General features: G+C 40.7%; 1 protein-coding gene across 2 annotated transcripts in view; it reads right to left on the bottom strand.

Moving 5' to 3' along the window:
* The window catches only part of agfg2 (ArfGAP with FG repeats 2), an 86392-nt gene that overhangs the window by 45763 nt on the left and 17839 nt on the right, over positions 1–22790 (bottom strand). For both annotated transcript variants that reach the window (XM_039746969.1, XM_039746968.1), the window contains exon 3: positions 5672–5787. In XM_039746969.1, coding sequence (XP_039602903.1) covers positions 5672–5787 — 116 coding nt within the window. The remainder of the gene's footprint in view (positions 1–5671; positions 5788–22790) is intronic.

Here is a 22790-nt window from a genome sequence, read left to right as displayed (position 1 = left end):
AGGAAGGTTTTCTTTACACAGAGACCCACAAACACTTGGAATAAGCTACCAAGTTGTGTGGTAGACAGTAAGACTTTAATGACTTTCAAAACTCGACTTGATGTTTTTTTATAAAAATTAAGTGGATAGGACTGGTGAGCTTTGTTGGGCTTAATGTCCTGTTCTCATCCAGATTGTTCTAATGTTCTAAAAAACTCACCAATTCCACTGCCACAGGTGTGCAGACCCTTTAACTCAGTTCTTATTTGAAGCCCCTTTGGCAGCAGTTCTAGCTTGGAGTCTTATTGGGTCTGATGTGACCAGCTTCACACCCCTGGATTTGGAGATTTCCTGCTGTGCTTTCACCTGGAGGTCCCCTGAAGCTCTGTCAGGTTGGATGAAGACCATCGGTGGACAGCTACATTCAGCGCTCTCCAGAAATGTTCAGTTGGGTTCAAGTCTACGCTCTCGGTGGGCCACTCAAGGGCATTCCCAGAGTTGTCCCCAAGCCACTCCTGTGCTGTCTTTGCTTTGTTCTCATGGTCACTGTCCTGGAGGATAAACCTTCAGCCCAGTCTGAGGTCCAGAATGCTCTGCAGCAGGTTTTTACATTAAGGACATCTCTGTACTTTGATCCGTTCAGCTTTCTCTCAACCCTGAATAGTGCACAGGTGATGAGCGGTGCCTCCAGACATGAATCTGATGTCAAACAGAACTGAGATAGATAATACAATTAGGCAGAACTTTTATCAGTACCCAAAGGGGTACCACCTCAACAAGCACCACCACGGTGCAGCACCCACCTGGTTGATGCGACAGGTGGCAGCCATTCTTGTGCCAGTAGGCTCAACGCATATTAGCTATGAGGTGTTTTAGGGGTTGTGGAATTTTTAGTTAATGTATATAAACATTTACAAAATATTACAGTATATACTTACATAAAGTTGTAACAATGATTTATTAAAACAAAAGGAGAAGGACCGAAGATAACTAAACATGGCTTAAAGCTTGAGTATGTGAGGTCTGCCTCATCACTGAGAAACCACCAGCTTGATTCCCAAGGTTAGAATGAGGTAAATGAGTGACGAACACCCCTTTAGAAAGTGAGGATAAACTAGTGGGAAAGCCCAAAGACCCCAGCTATGAAGTGGTGCCAAGATTAATAAAAGAATCCGCAGCAAATCCCTATTTATGAGGCAGCGTTCATGTAAAAGGGAGAGTCGAAAGGATTCGGAAAATACTGGGGGCACCAGACGACTGGATGAAATAATAAAGCTATGTATATTTAGACATTCTTTTTTGTGTTCCTTAAATTTAAAATCATAAATGAAATAGTTTAAGTTTCCATATGCATGGTCAGGTTTTTGATAGGGCTGAGTGGACTCAGATGTTTCTGCTGCAGTTGCCAATGAGACTACTTGACCACTCTATGTTCTCATGGTAACCTCTGACATTTAGAACATTAGAACACTCTAGACGAGAGCAGGCCATTCAGCCCAACAAAGCTCGCCAGTCCTATCCATTTATTTCTTCCAAGAAAACATCAAGTCGAGTTTTGAAAGTCCCCAATGTCTTACTGTCTACCACACTACTTGGTAGCTTATTCTAAGTGTCTATTGTTCTTTGTGTAAAGAAAAACCTCCTAACGTGTGTGTGAAATTTACCCTTAACAAGTTTCCAACTGTGTCCCCGTGTTCTTGATGTGATGGCATCCCTACCTCCTATGTTTTCAAATAAATTTAAAAAGAAAGTGAAACAGAAGTGGCATCTGCACCTGGCACACGGTATTTTAGGGGATGCCCAGTGACAGTGGATTCAACTCCCATACTCATTCTTCAGTTTTAAATGTTTTTGCAATCCAATGAGCACACGTTAGCCCCTAAACTCCTCCCGTCCACTGCAGCTTTGGCTTAGCACTCTGCCCTGGCATGGTAGTTTATTGGTGACATGCAAGTCATTAAATCCACTGTACATCTAGTCCTTCATATTCTTTCCTTACAGATGGGTTTTTGCAAAGAAATCTGCTGAAACTTCAACACCTATACTTCTCCCTTCCACATGCCTATCAGGAGATGGCAGCAAACGAAACTTGAGCCCTTCCCTTCTCTCATCCAGTCAACTCAACTTTATTTAAAAGAACATAAGTCGACCAAAGTGCTATACAGCTTCCATAAATATACCAATTGATACAGTAATACAGTAAAACCTTGGAATGTGAGTAACTTACTTTGCAAGCGTTTTGCAAGATGAGCTACATTTTTAATAAATTTTAACTTGATAAACGAGCGAGGTCTTGCAATACGAGTAGTACGTATACGCTTTGTCAGCTGAGTGTCACGTGATCACAACTGAGCCGATGGTTCTCTCTCTCTCTCTCGCTGTGGGATTGTAGGTAATCATCTCCAATTCTCGGTCGGCGTGTCTCACTCATATAGTTAACATCCATACAAGCGTAAAATGTTTACTATAGCATTGTGACCACATGTGTGCTGTAACATGTGAGTGCACCCCAAAACACAAGGCTGAGTCTCAATACTTTAGCAAAACAAGCTTTATTCAGTTTGAAACAGAAAAAGCACGGTTATTTATTGTAGCGGGATCTGCCACTCTCCAGGCACAGCAATCAGGCAGGGTCGTGGCCAGGTTAGCGGCCAAGTAATCCTGTTCCCTTGTATTTATAATGTTCCTTGCATCACCCTTCGATGGCGGCCGCTTATAGAGCGACCACAATCTTTTTGGATTCGCTTTTACGGCAAACTGCTACAGTGCTGGGAGCCTGCTGTTTTTTGCTTCGGGACACTCTTCCGTGTGTCGTCCCGTTGGGGGGAATCCCAAAAGAGTTTAAAATCCTGACAGTGCGTAAAGCATTTTTTAAAATTTTGTGCCCAAGTGCAGTGACTCTTCAGGCAAAAGCAACTGTCATTGGATAGTTTCTTTCTTAAAGTCGCAAAAAAAGAAGATGATTCCAGTGAGCCAACAGATAGCAGGGATTCTGTTAGTTAGAGTGAAAGTTGTCCTACACAATAATCCTCCTCCTCCTCCTCCTCCTCTCTGTTGTCTCCCTCACACCAGCCACAATTCTTTTCAAAGGTAAAGTGCAGGTTAATATGTTTTACATATTTTTACTTTATATTTTGTATTAATCATTTTTATTTTAATTTTTTTGGGTTGTAGAACGAATCATCTGAGTTTCCCTTATTTCTTATGGAGAAATTCACTTTGATATACGAGTGCTTTGGATTACAAGCATATTTGCGGAATGAATTATGCTCACAAACTGAGGCATCACTGTATATGTATATACAGTAAATAAACATAGCAAAACTAAATGCACACATACAAGTTTAAAAAACTAAGGCATAAAAAGAGGCTTTCAGGCAGGATTTAAAAGTGATCAATGTTGGTGCAGACCGAATATAAAAAGGTAGAGCTTAAGTCTGGACTAATAACTTCTGGTCAGAGGATCGCAGTGACCGTGCAGGAGAGTAAGGTCAGTAAGGTAGAAGGGGGCTAAGCCACTCATCCTTGTTTGTTTGTGTAGGGTACACATGCTGACACACCTTTTTGGCAGCTCTGTTCCATATTCCTGAGTTTCTAAAGGCGATGAATGCCAACAAATGTAGACTGAGCTGGTCCCTATAGTTCTCCATTCTTACTGTGTTTATACAGGATTTAAAAAGACAGGAAAGGCGAGATCAGAGAGTCACGTCTTCCTGGCTCTTTTATACAGGACATGAAGTTCAACTATTGAACACAACAGATTCAGTCCCTCTACTGTTCTCTTCTTTAAGTGTTTTTATAGGGCACAAAAACAAGTAAATGTGAGTGCAGCCCCTATACTCCTCCCTTCCCAATCAATTTACACAGAACATGACACTGAACTAATATTAAGCAGATTTAATCCCTCTGCTAATCTCAATTTAATCAGTTTTCGTACAGCACAAAAGCGAGTTAATTAATATGTAGCAAATGTAGACCCACTACTCCTCACTTCCTAAAGTTTTTGTATAAGCTACAGATGTCATTGAATAAATTTTGTCCCTATGCACATCTCTTCTGAAAGTGCTAATGCAGGGCACAAACACCAGTAAATGTGAGCACAGCCTCTCCCTGTGTAATGAATGCACATGAGGCATGAACTTCAACAAATGCGTGGCACATTCAGTTCCTCTACTCCTCTCTTCTTGATGTGTTTGTATGGGTCACTAAAAGCAGTGAATGCAAACGCAGTTCTCCTATTCTCCCCCTTCCTGGTCAATTTACGTAGGACATAAACGTTTGCTAATATTCATCATATTTAGTTCCTCTACTCCTCCCGTCTTAATACATTTGAAACAGTACAAATGTCAATGAATACAAGTTCTGTCCCTCTACTCCTCCTTTTAAAATGTATTTGTAAAGGGCACAAAACCGAGTACAAGTGAGTTCAGTCCCTGTACTCCTCAGTTTCTGATGTGTTTAAAAAGGAGATGAACTGCAACTATCTTGCTTCAAGTCTAGTTGCACTGCTTCACAAAGTCCATTAATGTGAATGCAGTTCCTATACTCCTCCCTTCCTAAAGAATGTACACACGACATGAACTTCAATTATTGCCCTATGCAACTATACATTCCTAATAAATGTACAGTATATGCAGCATTAACACCATCTAATAGTGGAAGGCACAGTGGTGCAGTGGAAGCGCTGCTGCCTCGCAGTAAGGAGACCTGGGATCTCTTCCCTGTGTGGAGTTTGCATATTCTACCCCGTGTCTGCGTGTCTGCTCCGGTTTCCTCCCCCAGTCCAAAGACATGCAGGTTAGGTGCATTGGCGATCCTAAATTGTCCCTGGTGTGTGCTTGGTGTGTGGGTGTGTGTGTGTGCCCTGCAGTGGGCTGGCGCTCTGCCCAGGATTTGTTCCTGCCTTGCACCCTGTGCTGGCTGGGATTGGCTCCAGCAGACCACTGTGACCCTGTGTTAGGATATAGCGCGTTGGAAAATGACTGACTGACTGACACCATCTAATATGTAGAAAATTCAGATCCTCTACTCCACCCTTCATGATGATTTTCAATTGGGTACAAACATCAATGAATCCAAGCTTTGTCCCTATACTCCTCCTTTCTTAATGTGTTCATATGGGGCACAAAAGCTTGTAAATGTGAGCTTAGTCCCTGTACTTGTACACATTACAAGAATACCATGAATTGGCTGCAATTTCTATCCCTATACTCTTCCCTTAATAATGTGCTTCTCCCCGAGACAAATTGCAGTAAATGCACCTACAGTATAGCCCTTTCACTTCTTTCATCCTCAGGTTTCTGTGTGTGCCACAAATGCCAATACATTTCTGACTACTTTGCTCCTTTTCCTCCTCCCACTGTATTGAGTTTACACTGGCTAAACATAATGGTAATGGTGCTTCAGATTTAGTTCTTGCACTCCTTTCTTCCTAATTTGCCTATCCTGGGTATAAATCTCCATAAATATGAGTACAGTACTTGGATTCCTCTATTCTATGAGTGTTACAGACAAACATAAGTGCTAACAAATCTGAGCTACTTAAACCCCATACCCCTCCCTTCTCTGAGATGTTGTGTGTGCCTATACAGTAAAATCAAGAAGCGTCCTGTCCCAGTGTTATAAGATTTATCTAGAAAGGGCAACATTAAAATATGGAGGCTGAAAGACAGAGGTATTAAAAACTTCTCACCATTTCTTCTTCTCATATTTATCCTGCAAGAACTCCTTCAGCCTGCGGGGGTCTCGAGAGTCAGGAATAACTTGAGTGCGGCGATCGAATGTGCCAAGCCAAATACGACTACAGACCTGCAAGAATCCAATGGAGAGAACAATTTAAAAAAAATTGAAGCTGGAGTTGAGAAACACAGAATACACAACAGTAAACACCCTTCAGTAAGGCTGGGCACCCTGAAACGATGCCTTCACACCAGTCATTCATTCATTCATTTCCTGTGTGTCCAGTTCAGGGTCACTGGGCTCCAAACTGGAACCATCCCTTGGTGAGGTGTATCACATGGCACAATTAATGACAATAATTATTCTAACCTGCGGTCTTTGGGATGTAGAAGGAAATCCAAAGTGCATGGAGAAAAAGCACAGCCAGACACAGGGAGAACATGCAAATGCCACTCAGGAAACCAACCAATGGGTGCCTGGCACAAGCCAGTTCCTTGAAACTGAAAGACAGCAGCGCCAGCAACTGTGGTCCTGGGACCATCCCATAACCAGGTGTGTGAAGCTTGTCACGTCAGACCCAAGGTGACTCCAGGCAGGAATTGATGCTAAAGGGGCTTCAACTAAGTACTGACTAAAGGGTCCAAATACCAGCTTGTATACAATATTTGAATTCTTATGATTGACTGTCCACTACCATTACGACTCTGTCCCTGAATCTACTGCTGTGAGTGCCATTAGGCCAGGAAGGAGGAGTGTGAAGGTGGTCGTGCAGGACCCCTGAGCTGTTCAGTTGTCCATGTCCAGAAGAGCAGGCAGCTGGGTGCCAGTAATACTCGTGCCACCTTCACCCAGTGCTTTACATTCTTAAGACAAGCAGGTGCCATACCAGGATGGGATGCCACTGGGCCTGCCAACTCTTATTCTGTGACATGCTGGCTGTTGTTTTCAAAATGGCTTGACAATTCATGGAGCGGCTGCTGAATTTTCAGACAGGCGTGGTTCAAGATTCACACCTACCTCTACTGTTTGGAGTATTCGCGGTAAGGGCATCTAGGACTACTGTCACCTCCCCTCAAGTAAGCAGTCTTTACATTATATACATCATAAACATCGGCCCTATTCATGAATGTCTCCACACAACAAACAGATGTCAAATGGCTGTCAGTGACCTGCGTAAGGACACACTGGGTGACATTTTAGTGCAGAAAGGTCAGCATTTGGCCCCTCAGCCGTAAAGCCATGGGGTCCTGTTGCGTTTCACGGCCCTTTTCACCATTCCCTGAGATTTGTCCTGCTGAAGTGGGAAATCCAAGGTGTAGGTGAAAATATTTGAGACATGCAGGTCAGAACAAGTTGAAGAATTCATACACAAGTGGCCCGCCTGCTCCGCTGGGTTGGAAAACAGCGGCGTGGGAAAAACAAACAGACTCCAGGAACATCAAGAACAAGTCAGAGCGGGACTGTCGTGTGGGACCCCAGAAGTCTGTCTATCGGGTCAAAATGATCACTCTAGTAAAGGCTCTGCTCACTCAAGTGGGTGTGAAACAGTTAATCGGTTTCCTGATAATCCATAGCCACCTGACAGACACAGAGTTCTGGGTTCAAATCCTATGTCTTCTTGCTTTTCATCCGGAGTTGACATGTTCTACTCCTGGTCTACATGGATTTGCACAATTTATGCTGGCACAGTTGTCAGGGTCCTGCTTTCCAGTTTCAGGGTTAAATCCTCTGTCGGCTTGTTAACTGTGTGAAGTCTGCACATTGTGACTGCAAGTCCAAACACTTGTGTGCCAGGTGAAGTAGCTTTGGCAAATTGTGTGCATAAGTGGGCCCTGTGATGGACTGGCACCCGTGAGCCTTGGGTGGATTAACACTAGAATTACCAGAGCCTACAAAAAAACTCGTAGATCTGTCCCAAATTACATCGCTTCTCACCTCACCGTCAGCGTCTTTTGTCCTTTAAATGTGTTGATAAGCAGCAAGCAGTCTGCGATCACATCCTCCACCGGCGCACAGTTTTCTCAGCTCAAGTCTGTTTACCTGCGTGTCAGTTGCTTGGAGTTGTATAGCGTGAGAACGCAAGCAAAATCATACCTTTTAAAAATACTATATCGTTATTTGGAACACATGCATTTTATGTGTGTTCCGTGTCTACAACAATCTATGTACAGTAAACACATCGTTAAAAAAGAAACGTTTTTCATGTTTTAGTAATAATTGACAAAATGTACACATGAAGTGTATAATGTGTGAAGCCTGAATTCCAAATATCAACGAAACACTTTCACAAAAGGTACAAATAGAACAGAACATTCAAAAATATAACTGCAGAAAAACAACCCGCGTTAGGGTGCGACATTCACATGCATTTACTACGACTGCTTCAGTGGCGCAACGGTATCAACTGTTGACTGATAATCAAAACTTCATGGGTTCGATCCCTGACAAGTTTGAGAAGTGAGCTGCTTTTATTCTTACTATTTTAGAATAAAAACATACATTTGATTTCAGTCTGTAACAGCTGGTGTAAATGTATGATACTTGTAAAGGTTAGCTTTGATTTTTTTTTTTTTATTATTCAGTTTCATTCTCTCAGTCGCATTCACGATCCTAAACCCCCATCTGACACTGCTGTTTTCACATAAAGATGCGCTATTGCTATGCACTCTGTAGGAAGTAAGTAAATAAACCAAGGCCGGTGTATGTGCCCTAAAAAGAAGTCTGACTACATTCTTGTACCAATGCTTTGCAAACTGAAGTGTCTGCGTGCACATTTCATGGCATGACACGTGTATTTTTTGAGCATGCCCGTGTCGCTCAAACACAGGAAGCTCTGCAGTGTACTTGTGACTTTTTTTTTCTTTGGTTATAGTCTTGAATAAAAGTACACTTGTTTTGTTATACTTGTACATCAACATTTATACAGTGGTGTGAAAAACTATTTGCCCCCTTCCTGATTTCTTACTCTTTTGCATGTTTGTCACACAAAATGTTTCTGATCATCAAACACATTTAACCATTAGTCAAATAACACACAAGTAAACACAAAATGCAGTTTTTAAATGATGGTTTTTATTATTTAGGGAGAAAAAAAAATCCAAACCTACATGGCCCTGTGTGAAAAAGTAATTGCCCCTTGTTAAAAAATAACCTAACTGTGGTGTATCACACCTGAGTTCAATTTCCGTAGCCACCCCCAGGCCTGATTACTGCCACACCTGTTTCAATCAAGAAATCACTTAAATAGGAGCTGCCTGACACAGAGAAGTAGACCAAAAGCACCTCAAAAGCTAGACATCATGCCAAGATCCAAAGAAATTCAGGAACAAATGAGAACAGAAGTAATTGAGATCTATCAGTCTGGTAAAGGTTATAAAGCCATTTCTAAAGCTTTGGGACTCCAGCGAACCACAGTGAGAGCCATTATCCACAAATGGCAAAAACATGGAACAGTGGTGAACCTTCCCAGGAGTGGCCGGCCAACCAAAATTACCCCAAGAGCGCAGAGACGACTCATCCGAGAGGTCACAAAAGACCCCAGGACAACGTCTAAAGAACTGCAGGCCTCACTTGCCTCAATTAAGGTCAGTGTTCACGACTCCACCATAAGAAAGAGACTGGGGAAAAACGGCCTGCATGGCAGATTTCCAAGACGCAAACCACTGTTAAGCAAAAGAACATTAGGGCTCGTCTCAATTTTGCTAAGAAACATCTCAATGATTGCCAAGACTTTTGGGAAAATACCTTGTGGACTGATGAGACAAAAGTTGAACTTTTTGGAAGGCAAATGTCCCGTTACATCTGGCGTAAAAGGAACACAGCATTTCAGAAAAGAACATCATACCAACAGTAAAATATGGTGGTGGTAATGTGATGGTCTGGGGTTGTTTTGCTGCTTCGGGATCTGGAAGGCTTGCTGTGATAGATGGAACCATGAATTCTACTGTCTACCAAAAATCCTGAAGGAGAATGTCCAGCCATCTGTTCGTCAACTCAAGCTGAAGCGATCTTGGGTGCTGCAACAGGACAATGACCCAAAACACACCAGCAAATCCACCTCTGAATGGCTGAAGTAAAACAAAATGAAGACTTTGGAGTGGCCTAGTCAAAGTCCTGACCTGAATCCAATTGAGATGCTATGGCATGACCTTAAAAAGGCGGTTCATGCTAGAAAACCCTCAAATAAAGCTGAATTACAACAATTCTGCAAAGATGAGTGGGCCAAAATTCCTCCAGAGCGTTGTAAAAGACTCATTGCAAGTTATCGCACACGCTTGATTGCAGTTATTGCTGCTAAGGGTAGCCCAACCAGTTATTAGGTTCAGGGGGCAATTACTTTTTCACACAGGGCCATGTAGGTTTGGATTTTTTTTCTCCCTAAATAATAAAAGCCATCATTTAAAAACTGCATTTTGTGTTTACTTGTGTTATATTTGACTAATGGTTAAATGTGTTTGATGATCAGAAACATTTTGTGTGACAAACAGACAAAAGAATAAGAAATCAGGAAGGGGGCAAATAGTTTTTCACACCACTGTATGGTACTTACATAAAAGCCAGATCGAATGTTATTTATTTGGATTTATTTACTTAGAGTGCAGAGCTATAGCACATCTTTATGTGAAAACAGCAGTGTCAGATATAGGGTAGGATCGTGAACGCGACTGAGAGAATGAAACTGAATAATAAAAAAAAAACAAAGCTAACCTTTACAAGTATCATACATTTACACTGGCTGTTACAGACTGAAATCAAATGTATGATTTTATTCTAAAATAGTAAGATTAAAAGCAGCTCACTTCTCAAAACGGACTCTTCAGGGATCGAACCCATGATGTTTTGATTATCAGTCAACAGTTGATACCGTTGCGCCACCAAAGCAGTCGTAGTAAATGCATGTCAATGTCGCACCCTAACGCGGGTTGTTTTTCTGCAGTTATATTTTTGAATGTTCTGTTATATTTGTACCTTTTGTGAAAGTGTTTCGTTGATATTTGGAATTCAGGCTTCACACATTATACATTTCATGTCTACATTTTGTCAATTATTACTAAAACATGAAAAAGTTTCTGCTTTAACTACTGTGCATAGATCGTTGTAGACGGAACACACATGAAATGCAAGTGTTCCAAATAACGATATAGTATTTATAAAAGGTGTCATTTTGCTTGATTTCTCACTCTATACAACTCTAAGCAACTGACTTGAGCTGAGAAAACTGTGCGCCGGTGGAGGATGTGATAGCAGACTGCTTGCTGCTTATCAACACATTTAAATGGGTTGGAGGAAGATCTTACTGATGATGTGTACGAGAAACCAAAGCTCCCTCTAATGCAGTCTTACACAGTGCCTATAAAAAGTGTTCACCCCCTCCAGCATTTCCACATGTTCCTGTGCATTTAAGAACAACATAAAAGGACAATGACATATACATGGCTTTATAAAAATCAATAAAAATCATTATGTTAAATGTGTGCAATTGCATTCATTATAATCCACCCTAATAAGAGGATGTCTGTGTTTCTGTGTGTTCATCCGGTTGCTATGTCTATGTCATTCAAACAGATGGTAAATTACAAATATTTGTAGTAATAAAACTAATTACATTTGTCATTCCAATGGATGGTGCATCACAAAACCTTAACACTGCTTTTACAAATCCCACACCAAAAGGCATACAACACAGACATATGCAATGCATTTGTTATTCCAACAGATGGCGCATCACAAACAGTAGCACTGCATTTCTGAATCGTACAACAAAAGATATATACTGTATATAACAGAGACATATACACTGCATTTGTCATTCTAGCAGATGGCGCATCACAAACATCTACGCTGCTTTTACAAATCCCATACCAAACAGTACATAACTGAGACATATGCATTGCATTTGTTATTCCAACAAACATTAACACTCCTTTTATGAAACCCATACCAAAAGGCACATAACAGTGACATAAGTATTGCATTTGTCATTCGAACAGATGACACATCAAAAACATTAACACTGCTTTAGTAAATCCCATACCAAAAGGCATATAATATTGACATATGCATTGCATTTGGCATTCCAACAGATGGTGCATCACAAATATTTGTAGTAATCCACTTCTTAGAATAACAAATGCAATGCATTTTATTACTACACACATTACAAAATACATTCCAATAGATGGTGCACTACAAACACTAATGCTCAGATTTCTTCAACAGGTAGCACAGCTAGTAGAATTATAAAATACTAGCCACATTATCTCTCTATGACTGCCCTTGCAGGACAGTTTCCTGCCTTGTGCCCAATGTTACAAGACTGGCTCTACCCACTTGTGTCCCTGAGCTGGTTTAAACCAGTTTCTGAATGTTATGTCATCACAAATTCATTCTTTGTGTTTTTGTCTTTTTTTCTTCTGCTAAGCAAGTTCAGTGTATGACCCTGACTTTAAATGACTAAAAAGTCACAAGACAAATGACATTAAATCAGGGGGGGTTAGTAGAGATGGCCCAGGACAGAATTCAGAATTGGGCAGAAATGCAGAGAATTAATGTAAAGGATCAAAGACATGTTCATAACCATTCGTAATGGTCACCCTGTGAGGATGTAACTGGGTCAGAGTTGAACAAGGAAGGTCACTAGAGAATGTAAGACAGCAATGCTAACCACTGTGCCACCTGTTGTGTTTTATTACAAACATAAAAGAAGCACAACAACGTTATGGGATGACAGACATTCACCAAGTAAACAGACTCAGTGGGTTCCCTCCCACAGACCAGAGATATTCAGGTTAAGGCCATGTCACATTACACAACTTGTCCAGTGATTTTCAGTCGTAGCCTTCACATACATAATCTTTGGGAGTCGGAGGCAGTCGGCGGTGCACTCCTGAGAAGGTTGGTTGTGTCGTCCAACTTACCCAGTGACTCACACCAACTAGTCTGCGACTCACCCAGGCAAGTTCAAACAGCTTTGATCTAGTCTTTAGTCACAATGGCAGCTCTGTGTGCATAAAAGCTGAAAAACAATTACATGCTCATCCAGAAGTGCAATAATGCAGTTATAATGCAGGGATAATTAATAGGAATGCATGTGTTTTGGACCTCATCAATAGAACAGAAGCTCGTCTGTCTGCTGTCGTGTGTTTTATATACCATGACAGAAAGAAAAAAAGACAAAAAAGGGCAGAGACTGCAGTTGAAGTCATCATAGCTGTTAACTCTTCATACAGTGCCAAGTCCATCAGGCAGCACCTTATTGGCGGTCAGAAAAAAGGGGGTGGGCACGACCCCCCTGGAAGGTAAATATGACCTGTCCAGAGATTTTTAGTCATTTAAACTGACATGTTCAGTTTAACAGTGGTCAGCACATATGACATACCCATTGACTAGAATTCTCATAATGTGACTTTGGCTTTAAGTGTATTGTCATTGTTAAATTGAGCACTGACATGTGTATGTGTATGTGTGTGAATGTGATGATTTGTTAACCTTGCCCAGGTGTCATTCCTGCCTTCTGCCCAATGCTTGCTGGGATTGGCTCTGGCTTCGCAGTGGGCCTGCTCAGGATACAGTGGGTTATAGAATAGATACTGGGATAGACAGGCTCAGATTGGCATTTTGTGTGACACAATTGAATATCCATTCTTGTCTTTAGCTAACCAGACATGTAGTCCACTTCTCTTTAATATAAAAACAGTTTGCACGGAGTACCACGTTCATTAAAGCCATTCAATCTTAGTTAATGCAGCTCAGGACTATAAAAGTCAGAGTGTCTTCCCAGCTGGATGGAACTCCAGTCCATCACTCTCACACATACTTATTAATTTAGGCAGCTTGTCTATAAATATATCTAATTTCAACTTTCTATCTTTTGGGAAAGAATTCTGACAGGAATCAAATAATGAAATGTAGAGTATATACTGTACTGGCAATCCTTCAAACCAATTCAGCAGGCCCCAAACGTATATAAATTAGAGTAGAATCATAGAAAAGAATAAGGTGTGGGCTGGGGAACATTTTATGGATTTGTGCTGAGTGAGTACGGAAAAAGAAAAGTGTGTGCCAACTGCCACTAACTTGTTCTGTCAGTTTGAAAACAACAGAAGACCAATGAGGCCACTTCCTTCACCCATCAAGCCACGCACCTTCTGGTTTCAGTCCAGTAAGACAGAAGCCACCTTCGGAAGTCAGCGTTCAATTTAAGGCCAGCTTTTGAAAAGAACAAAGCTTAGAACCTCTTAATCTTTATTATTTGCAAAGGTTTTCTTCTGCATGTTTGTGCTCTACCTTCAACATCCTTTGGACAGCTACATTAAATAGGATACCTGCCAGGACCCCAAACCTTCATTTCATTATTTGTTTTCCTTTCACAATGGTGTATGCGCAGGTAATTCTTCAGACCAATTAAGGAGGCCTCCCACTTTAAATAAAATCCTATAAACGGAAGGCGAGGGCACTTAAGACTCCCTAGGTGACCCTGAAGACTCAAAGACACTAGCCCAGTCACGTGACTTTGGATTTTCCCTTAGCAGTATAGGCATATTTACTGTACACATTCAATAATTGGATATTGCCTTTGAGCTGACTAAACAAAGTTCTAACAAAAATTATAATAAAAATAAACAGTTTACATGAAGGTCTTCTCCTCGTGTAGGTGAATGTGAGGAAGACCCTCCACCTTCCGAAGCATAAATCTCACAAGTAGTCTTCAAGCACCGTCCAAAGGAACTTTACATCTGTGATGAAAGGTTTGACACATTTGGTACAGTGAAGTTACACGCTCAGGGTCATCGTGAGAGTCATTGGTGGGGACTAAAGCAGCACCTTACCTGGCCACAAGGTTAAAAGCCTGTCTCTAGGACATCTTTATAGAGTGCAACCAGCAACTACATGGTGGGCCATGCAACATCCTACTTTTCCATTAGTGGGAAGACACTGCCCCCAAATCATTAATAAATCCAACAGCTGGTTCATGTATCAGGCAGTGTGGTGTAGTGCTTAATATTTTCTACCTCAAACCTTGAGGCTGTGGGTTCAGATCCCACTATTGACACTACGTGACCATGAGCAAGTCACTTCACCTCCCTCTGCTCCAATTGGGAAAACATTAGAAATGGAACCAATTGTATCTCAAGTGTTGTAAGTAAGTTACCTTGGATAAAGATGTCAGCCTTATAATGTAACATCCTTTCAGAGTAAAACAAACCAATGTGTGGTGGGTCATGCAACACCCTAAATGTCCATTAGGAGGCATCAGTACCTCTCAAGTCATTAATACAAAAAAGAATTGTTTTACAGTATATAGTTCCTTATAGACATAAAGACAGCATATGTGTAGTGTGCCATGCAGGAACCCACCAGATCCCTATGGGAAGTCACTGACTCAACAACAAGCAAGCCAACAACTGTTTTATATAGCGCCTTTTCATAATGAAACCAACAATCGTGTTGTGTGTTGCTGCTTGGCCAGGGCACTCATCCTATTAAAAAATAAATAAATGTTTTATGTGCCAGGATTAATATTTTTGGTAATTCTAGTGTTAAATAATGACTGCTGTTAATAATTACATATATGGGGGTGACACTGAGATGGAGCGGTAGTGCTCCCTCCACAGTGTGCTCTGGTTTCCTTCCAGAGCTATGCAGGTTTGGAGATTTTGTAATGCTAAAATAACGCTAGTTGATGTATATGCTTGTATTCACCTTAAGATGAGCTGATGCCCCATCCAGGGATTGTTTCTGCCTTGCGCCCAATGGTTGCTGGAATGGGTGCCTCCATCCTTTTCAGAGATATTGCAGCATGGTGTCCAGGGGATTAATGGATGTTTCCAGCAATTCACAACACAGCAAAGCCAAGTCATGTTTTCCCACCATGATGATATCTTACACACCACCCAGTAGAATATTCCAGATTTACATAAGTATGCGAATACATATAAACAATACAATGGTTGTGTAGCAGAAGGGTCTGTGCATGAAGTATAAACCCAGCCTTACTGTTTCAGTGTGGTTTCAATGTGGTATATGGCATAGTGCACCAGGGAGGCTGCTATGTGGCACTCCATCTTTACCAGTAACTCTCTAAAGTCCAAACTACTAGCAGATCTGTAAGATAGCACCAGTGTTTGTAGTTAACCAATCAACATAGCTCATCACTCGTGCCCCACCCACAATAACTCCTGGTTGAATGAAAAGTACATACCATGGAGTAGGAGCTAAAAAAGTACCAGGAACTACAAATGGCCCACAATATTGTGGTGGGAATTCTACACAAGTTCCAGAGTATCTAAAAAGTCCCCGGTTCCTAAAAAAAGATCCTGCGATTGGAAAGCACCTAACGACTGAGGAGTAAACTGCCCCTAAGAACGGCAATATTTAACAGCTGATGAGTCTCAATAACAGGATGTCAAGCTCACCTTCCACCCACATGTCAGATAAGACTTAATAATTGGCCACATAAAAGGTGGGCTGTCCCAGCTTAATTCTTTGGTATTGACACAGCTGTTTTTTCAGGTCTCAGTGAGTCTCGTGCCAGGACTTTCCATCCCTCTTACTAACTTTAGAATCACAAAGTCAAACTTTACTGACTAAACTGATAATTTAGACTCACATAGTATTGAGAGAACTTCTGTTTCAAAGCTTGAAGAGGCCAGAAGGTGTTAAATAAATTCTTTATTCTGATATTCATTTTAATAATTTATGTTAAATTATTTCAATTTAATAAAAAGGGGTTGAGCAGCTTGGTAATCCAAATTCAACTTTTAAAAATCAAGTCAGTACAATGAAAGTCCTGTTGGACTTTTTGGTAGGTGGCTTGAATGAGTCACTCCTTCTTGATGGTCATATCTGCGTATGTGAACATGCCTCAAGCTTCCATATATGGTGCATGCTAATCAACCTCATACATACCATAATGCATGTCCATAGATTGCTAGTCACAACGAAAAGCAAAGCAAGCGTATTGCATTGTGCTTAGCGGTTGCTCTGAGTGTACTGCATTTCGGTTCAAGAGCAGGCATTAATCACACCAAAACTGACTAAAATCAAATAACCAATCAGCGTCAAAAGGTGGGGCAAGAGGTGTCAACAGAGGCGTTCCAATCGCAATCCCGGCGCTAAAGATGGAATCTCATTGAACAGGTAGAAGGTGGCAAAGCAAATGGTGATTTAATTCCCTTCCATTTTGACTGGTTGCTGGAAAGGGTCGATGTGATAGAAGCTGCAACAGGAGAAGAATTTTTCAACTGCTACAGCAACACCTTAAGAATGCAATTCAAGTCCTGCAGCAAAGTATTATGTACATCATCAACTAGGGCGTCCTCATTCCAATATTCCCCTAAATGTGGTCTGTAAATACCTGGGGATGACCAGACCAGCTATTGCTAAACTTTTTGACATATCTGTCAGGACTATCTGAAGAAGACTGGAAAGATGTAGTGAAAGGCAAGCATAACACATTATTTAGACAACTTCAGCAAGACCTTAAGCACACTTCTCACTGTTTTGGTTAATCACTCCACATGCTTGCCATCAAAACACAGAAATGTTTAGAAGTGGATCGCCTCTTACCCCAAATGTTGATACCCCTAGCCTCACCTTTTAATGCTGACTGATCATTTGATTACATTCAGTTTTATTGTGATTAATGCATGGTCTTGAATCTAAATGCAATATACTCAGAGCAAAATTATTACAGATGTCATGTGATCTATGGACATGAATTGTGTATTGCATTTTAAACTGACACAAAAATTGTGTGCCATAGTGAAAAGCAATCAAACCTTTAGTTTACATTAGCCCAATCTGGACGAGAACAGGTCATTTAGCTCAACAAAGCTCGCTAGTCCTATCCACTTAATTCTTCCAAAACAACATTATGACACAATACAACGGTGCTAAAATCCATATGTGTTGTGTTGCAATTTAGTTAAACACTTTGGACTCGGCTTACTGTTAGTACAAATAATCTTCCACAAACACTGGGAATGTGTGGTAATAAGACGTATGTGGAGTTGTGAAAAGTTGAGTTTGAAAGACTTAAGCTGAGGTGGATGCAAACATTTGGCCGCAACTGTATATACAGTAAGCCTTGATGACTGACATTTTGACCGATTTATACTTTGTGGCCACATTTTTAAGATGACTTAAAGATGGAGCAGAAAGCCAATGGAGGTGTGATGTGATCATTAAGTCAAGACTCGAGTATCTGATGCTGACAGTCTTAAGAACCTGCAGGATTGTCCTTAAAGCCAGAGTTGATATTATGTCAGATTCACTGATGGTGACAATTTACTATAAAATACGTAAGCCACTGGTCTAAATAGGGTCATCAATGCATCTTATTATTTCACCATATTCTAGTCCTGTTCAACAGGTGGAATGGTTGGCTTTGAGGCTAGGGATCTGCGTTTTCAATTGGAAGGTGCTAGTTAGAATCCTGTGAAAACCAGAAATGAATCTACTCCGTTGGGCCCTTGAGCAAAGCCCTTAAGCTGCAATTGCTTTGTCCTGGGTAGGACGTTACTCTGCATCCAACCCAGCAAGCAGGTCCTCCAACTTGCAGGGAAAACTTGGGGGTCAGTGGCAGGATGGGCACTCCAGCCACTGCAAAAAAAACAAAACTTCACAGTGTTACAGTGTGGTGTTGCATTGCTGCACTCTGGTGCCAATCTGGGTGGTTTGTTGTATGGTGGGTGTGGCAACGCGCTATTAGCGCATGCTCCCCACCTCAACCTGTCTAATATAACATGCTTTTAACATACTTTTATACATTTTGACAAAGTGTTCAGTCTCTGAGATGGTCTGTTGATACTCCAGTTTTCTATCGATATCCTGTTACTGTAAAATGTCAATAATCCATCACTCGATTAACCGTCAGGTCCAAAAAAAAAAAAACAGTGCCTACTATGTACTACTGCTGCCGTGCGGTTTGCCCTTCTACTAGCACATAATGTTCTTCCACAGCACTATGTGTCAGGCTGCATTTTGAAATCACAGTGTCAGTTACGTAACTTCGGGATGGTAGTAACACCATTTCTTTTAAAAGCTTTTCTCTTTTGTTATAATTACTCTACTATTCATTGTTATGGCCAATAAATGTTAAGCATGTGGTGTTGGAAGCGTCACAAAAAGAGAAATTTTCAAACGTTTACAAAACGGCAAAAGTGCTTCAAGTACTGCTTCAATTTACAGAGTAGGAAGAACAACAGTGAACGATACAAAGCGTAATGCTGACAAAACTGAAATTATTATTAATGTATTAATGTTATCCTGTATTGTAATTTTCTTTTCAAATTCTGTTATATTATGTTTTGTTAATATATTGTGACATGCAGGCATCTTGTGATGTGCTATAGGAGAGCAGAAAGTGTGTAATGCTGTAAGTGATGGGACTGGGTGAAGTAATTCTGTTCTGTGAGGAACAGACATGAGTGACAGGAGAAGTTGGGAGAAAAAGGAAGGTGTGGTGGAAGGCAGTAGGAAGTGAGGAGACAATAAGCAGGAGTGTTTGTGGTATAGAGAAGAAAAGGACATGAGTGGCAGGAGATAAACTGATTGGTAGGGAGAGCTTTCTTTTATTGTTTTGGAGGTGTGTTCCGCAACCCAGACAATGGAGTATAAGACAGGGCCATCGTTTGTTACAAAACAAAGACTCAAGTAAAACGTAGAAAACTCCAGTACCTCTGAGTTGTGTTTGCTTATTATGCTGGTCATTACAATATCTCTCTATTATAATAAAAAAAAAGACGTGACTTTTTGAAGACACTATTTGGAAGGAAGTCCCACGAGGCAGAGACTTTTGCCATGAGATTCTTTCAAGTCACACCCTACTTACAACTATTTTCAAACAAGATCACAGTCATCAGGTGCATTCCTGGCACCTGAACAGACACCAATCCATTAAAGGGCTTACTTATGAACACACACACACACACACACACACACACACACACACACACACACACACACACTTACTTACGAAGATTCAGTTTAGATTCATCCATTCATCTAAATACGGCAGCGAGAAACGATGAAGTCAAATGAATTAACATGAAAATTGCCGATCAGTTACAAGCCAAATTGATTAAATGCGTATCAATAGACTATGCTGAAGCAGTTGGTGCTGATCGTGCAGAAGATGAAAACATAAATTTACAATTTCCCATAGAATACCTACAAGCGTTAACACCATCTGGTCTTCCACTGGCCAAATTAGTGTTGAAAGAAGGATGTATCGTAATGTTATTGCGTAATTTATGTCTGAGTGATGGACTATGCAATGGAACAAGATTAGTTGCATTCAAAATTGGTTGAACAATTCTAGCATGTAAAATTTTAACAGATGACAAGAAAGGTAATGTACTACATATTCTGCGAATAACATTAGACACAAAAGAGATCTTGATATGCCATTCGGATTAAAATGTTTACAGTTTCCCATGAGAATAGCTTTTGCTATGACAATTAACAAATCAGAAGGACAAACATTCGAAAAAGTCGGTTTATTTATTAGAGAGAAAGAAACGATATTCACTTATGGGCAGTTATACGTTGCGTTGTCACGATGTTTATCGAAACATGGAATCAAAATTCAATGCGATCTTGAAGAAAAGTTAATTCCAAATATTGTTTTAACTGAAGTATTAAAGTACAGGTGAAAATAATGCATATGTAACAATTCCCATGAAAATAACAATCTCTTTAAATTGTATATCCAGTTAACCAAACCCAGGGGTTAGCAAGCGGAGAGAGCAGGTGGCGGGGCCCCCAAGTTATATTAAATTATTAACTTTGTTAATACTATATTATATTTTGTTTGGTAAGTAAATACGATAAATTGCTATGCTAATCTACTGTAATCCATTTTTAAAATAGCTGTTCTGTTATCCATCTTTTCTCTTATCCATCGTGGCCTCTGCCCCGTCCCCCGATCGTTAATCAAGGTTTCACTATATTTTATTTAGCAATTGTAAACTGGCCATGTAGGAAATGAAAACTGAGTTTTGTCCATGCACCCCGTCTGGGGCTGGTTTGTGCCTTAACACTCCGAATTCAATGAAGTGGAATTGAGTGTATAATGGTACGCTTATGTGTTCATTATGAAAAGTGCAGGAAAGCACTAACGCCTACAAGTGTTTCAGGAAATGCTGCGCTGGGTGAAGAATCCTACTTCTCTACACACGTTTCTTTTTTAACGATGTGTTTACATTGATCGTTTTAGACACGGAACACACATGAAATGCATGTGTTCCAAATAATGATATAGTATTTATAAAAGGTGTGATTTTCCTTGACTTCTCACTCTATACAACTTCAAGCAACTGACAAGCAGATAAACAGACTTGAGCTGAGAAAACTGTGCACCAGTGGAGGATGTGATAGCAGACTGCTTGCTGCTTATCAACACATTTAAAGGACAAAAGACGAGAAGCAATTTAAGGTGGTGACGGATCTACAAGTTTTTTCGTAGGCTTTGGTAATTCTAGTGTTAAAGGATTTGCATAGACAATAAAGTATTCCCTGCGGTGGGCTGGCGCCCTGCCCGGAGTTTGTTTCCTGCCTTGCGCCCTGTGTTGGCTGAGATTGGCTCTAGCAGACCCCTCTGACCCTGTAGTTAGGGTATAGCAGGGTGGATAATGGATGGATGGATAAAGTAATCCAAAGCAAACACAGTCCTAAAAATCACAAATCCAAAGTGGGGTCAAAAAATCCAGAAGTGTGATTAAGCCTAGTAGCTTAAACTCCCAAGCACAGCTGAATTGAACTGCCAGGAACTGTGGAAGACCCTCCCTTTTTATAGGGCGGAAGGCAGCTCCTGGAGGTGATTGACAGGGGAGGCTCCGCCTCTTCAGCACCAACCACAAAACACATGGAACATAACACAGGCAACTTATAGATAAGATCAAAAGCAAAGAATAATGCCCACAATCAGCAAAATGCAACATTTAACATAAATAAGTGGCACAAAACTGAACATGAAACGAGACTCCGAACCCCTGCCAGGGGAGGAACACTGTCTGAACCATGACAATAATGAGATGAACTTCACCATTTAGAAGTCAATTTTTTAAACACTGTGCTAATTATAACATAGTTGAATACTGAGTTGGCCTCAGTGAGAATCACTAAAATCAAACTGATGTCTGCTTATACTTTGAAATGTTTCCATTGTCAGGTTTGTGCAAATAATACTTTTGTTGTTTTTATTGCTTCTTTGGTGGGTAGCATAATGGTGTAATAGTAACTCTGCTGCTTTGCAACTAGGTGACCAGTGCTCACATTCTGGGTCCTCCCTCTGTGGAATATGCTTGTCTCATTATACTCATGTGGGTTTTTTACCCACAATCCAAAGACACACAGGTTAAGTGGACTGACAATGTTAAACTGGCCTGAGTGTGAGTTTGTTTACCCTCTGATGGACGAGCACCTATTGGGATAGGCTCTAGCTTCTATATGAGCCTACTTAGGATAAAGCAGATTTGGAAGATGAATGTGTTCTTGGTGATGTCACAATCACTGCCATTGTGTGCTTGTTTTTCTTGGGCTCAGCCATCTCGATGAGCTTGGCCAACATGTCTGAACTTTATTTGCAGAATAGAGGAATTCCTTTACTAAAAGTTCTTCTCTTGCAAAAGACTTCAGTGTATAACTTTGGTTTTTGAAATGACTTTGAAATGGGTGATCTCCCTTTAATTTGGATGAACAATCTCTCTGCCTCTAGTGAGTCTGACTGTGGCTAAATCTGACCTTTGCTCTGTAATTCCTCATAAATCTCTGGCACTAGATCGATTACCTAGGTTTTAGTTTCTAAAGTTTGTGTTGTGGGTTGCTGCCTTTTGGGTCATGCAGGGTTATGACTCACCGTAGTACTGAATGGATAAGGGCCATCTATTGAACTGTGTAGTGTTATGATGGGTTGCTGCTAAGACTGTCAGTAGTGATTCTCCAAGGGGGACCACCCCAGATCTGATGGTCATCATGTTCTGGGTCTTAAACATAATAAAGACAAGATTATGTGTAAGAATCACTAACCTGGGCCAACTTGACTTTTTATGGAAAGCTGACAATGATCATGACATATAAAATGCATTATATCGATTTAGTATTAGAATATACTGTCAGAAATTATATCT

The sequence above is a fragment of the Polypterus senegalus genome, chromosome 3 (genome assembly GCF_016835505.1).
Source record: "Polypterus senegalus isolate Bchr_013 chromosome 3, ASM1683550v1, whole genome shotgun sequence".
In the NCBI taxonomy this organism is placed as follows: domain Eukaryota; kingdom Metazoa; phylum Chordata; class Cladistia; order Polypteriformes; family Polypteridae; genus Polypterus; species Polypterus senegalus.
The sequence above is the reverse complement of the archived record's forward strand: the minus strand, read 5'-3'. Positions and strand labels throughout refer to the sequence as shown.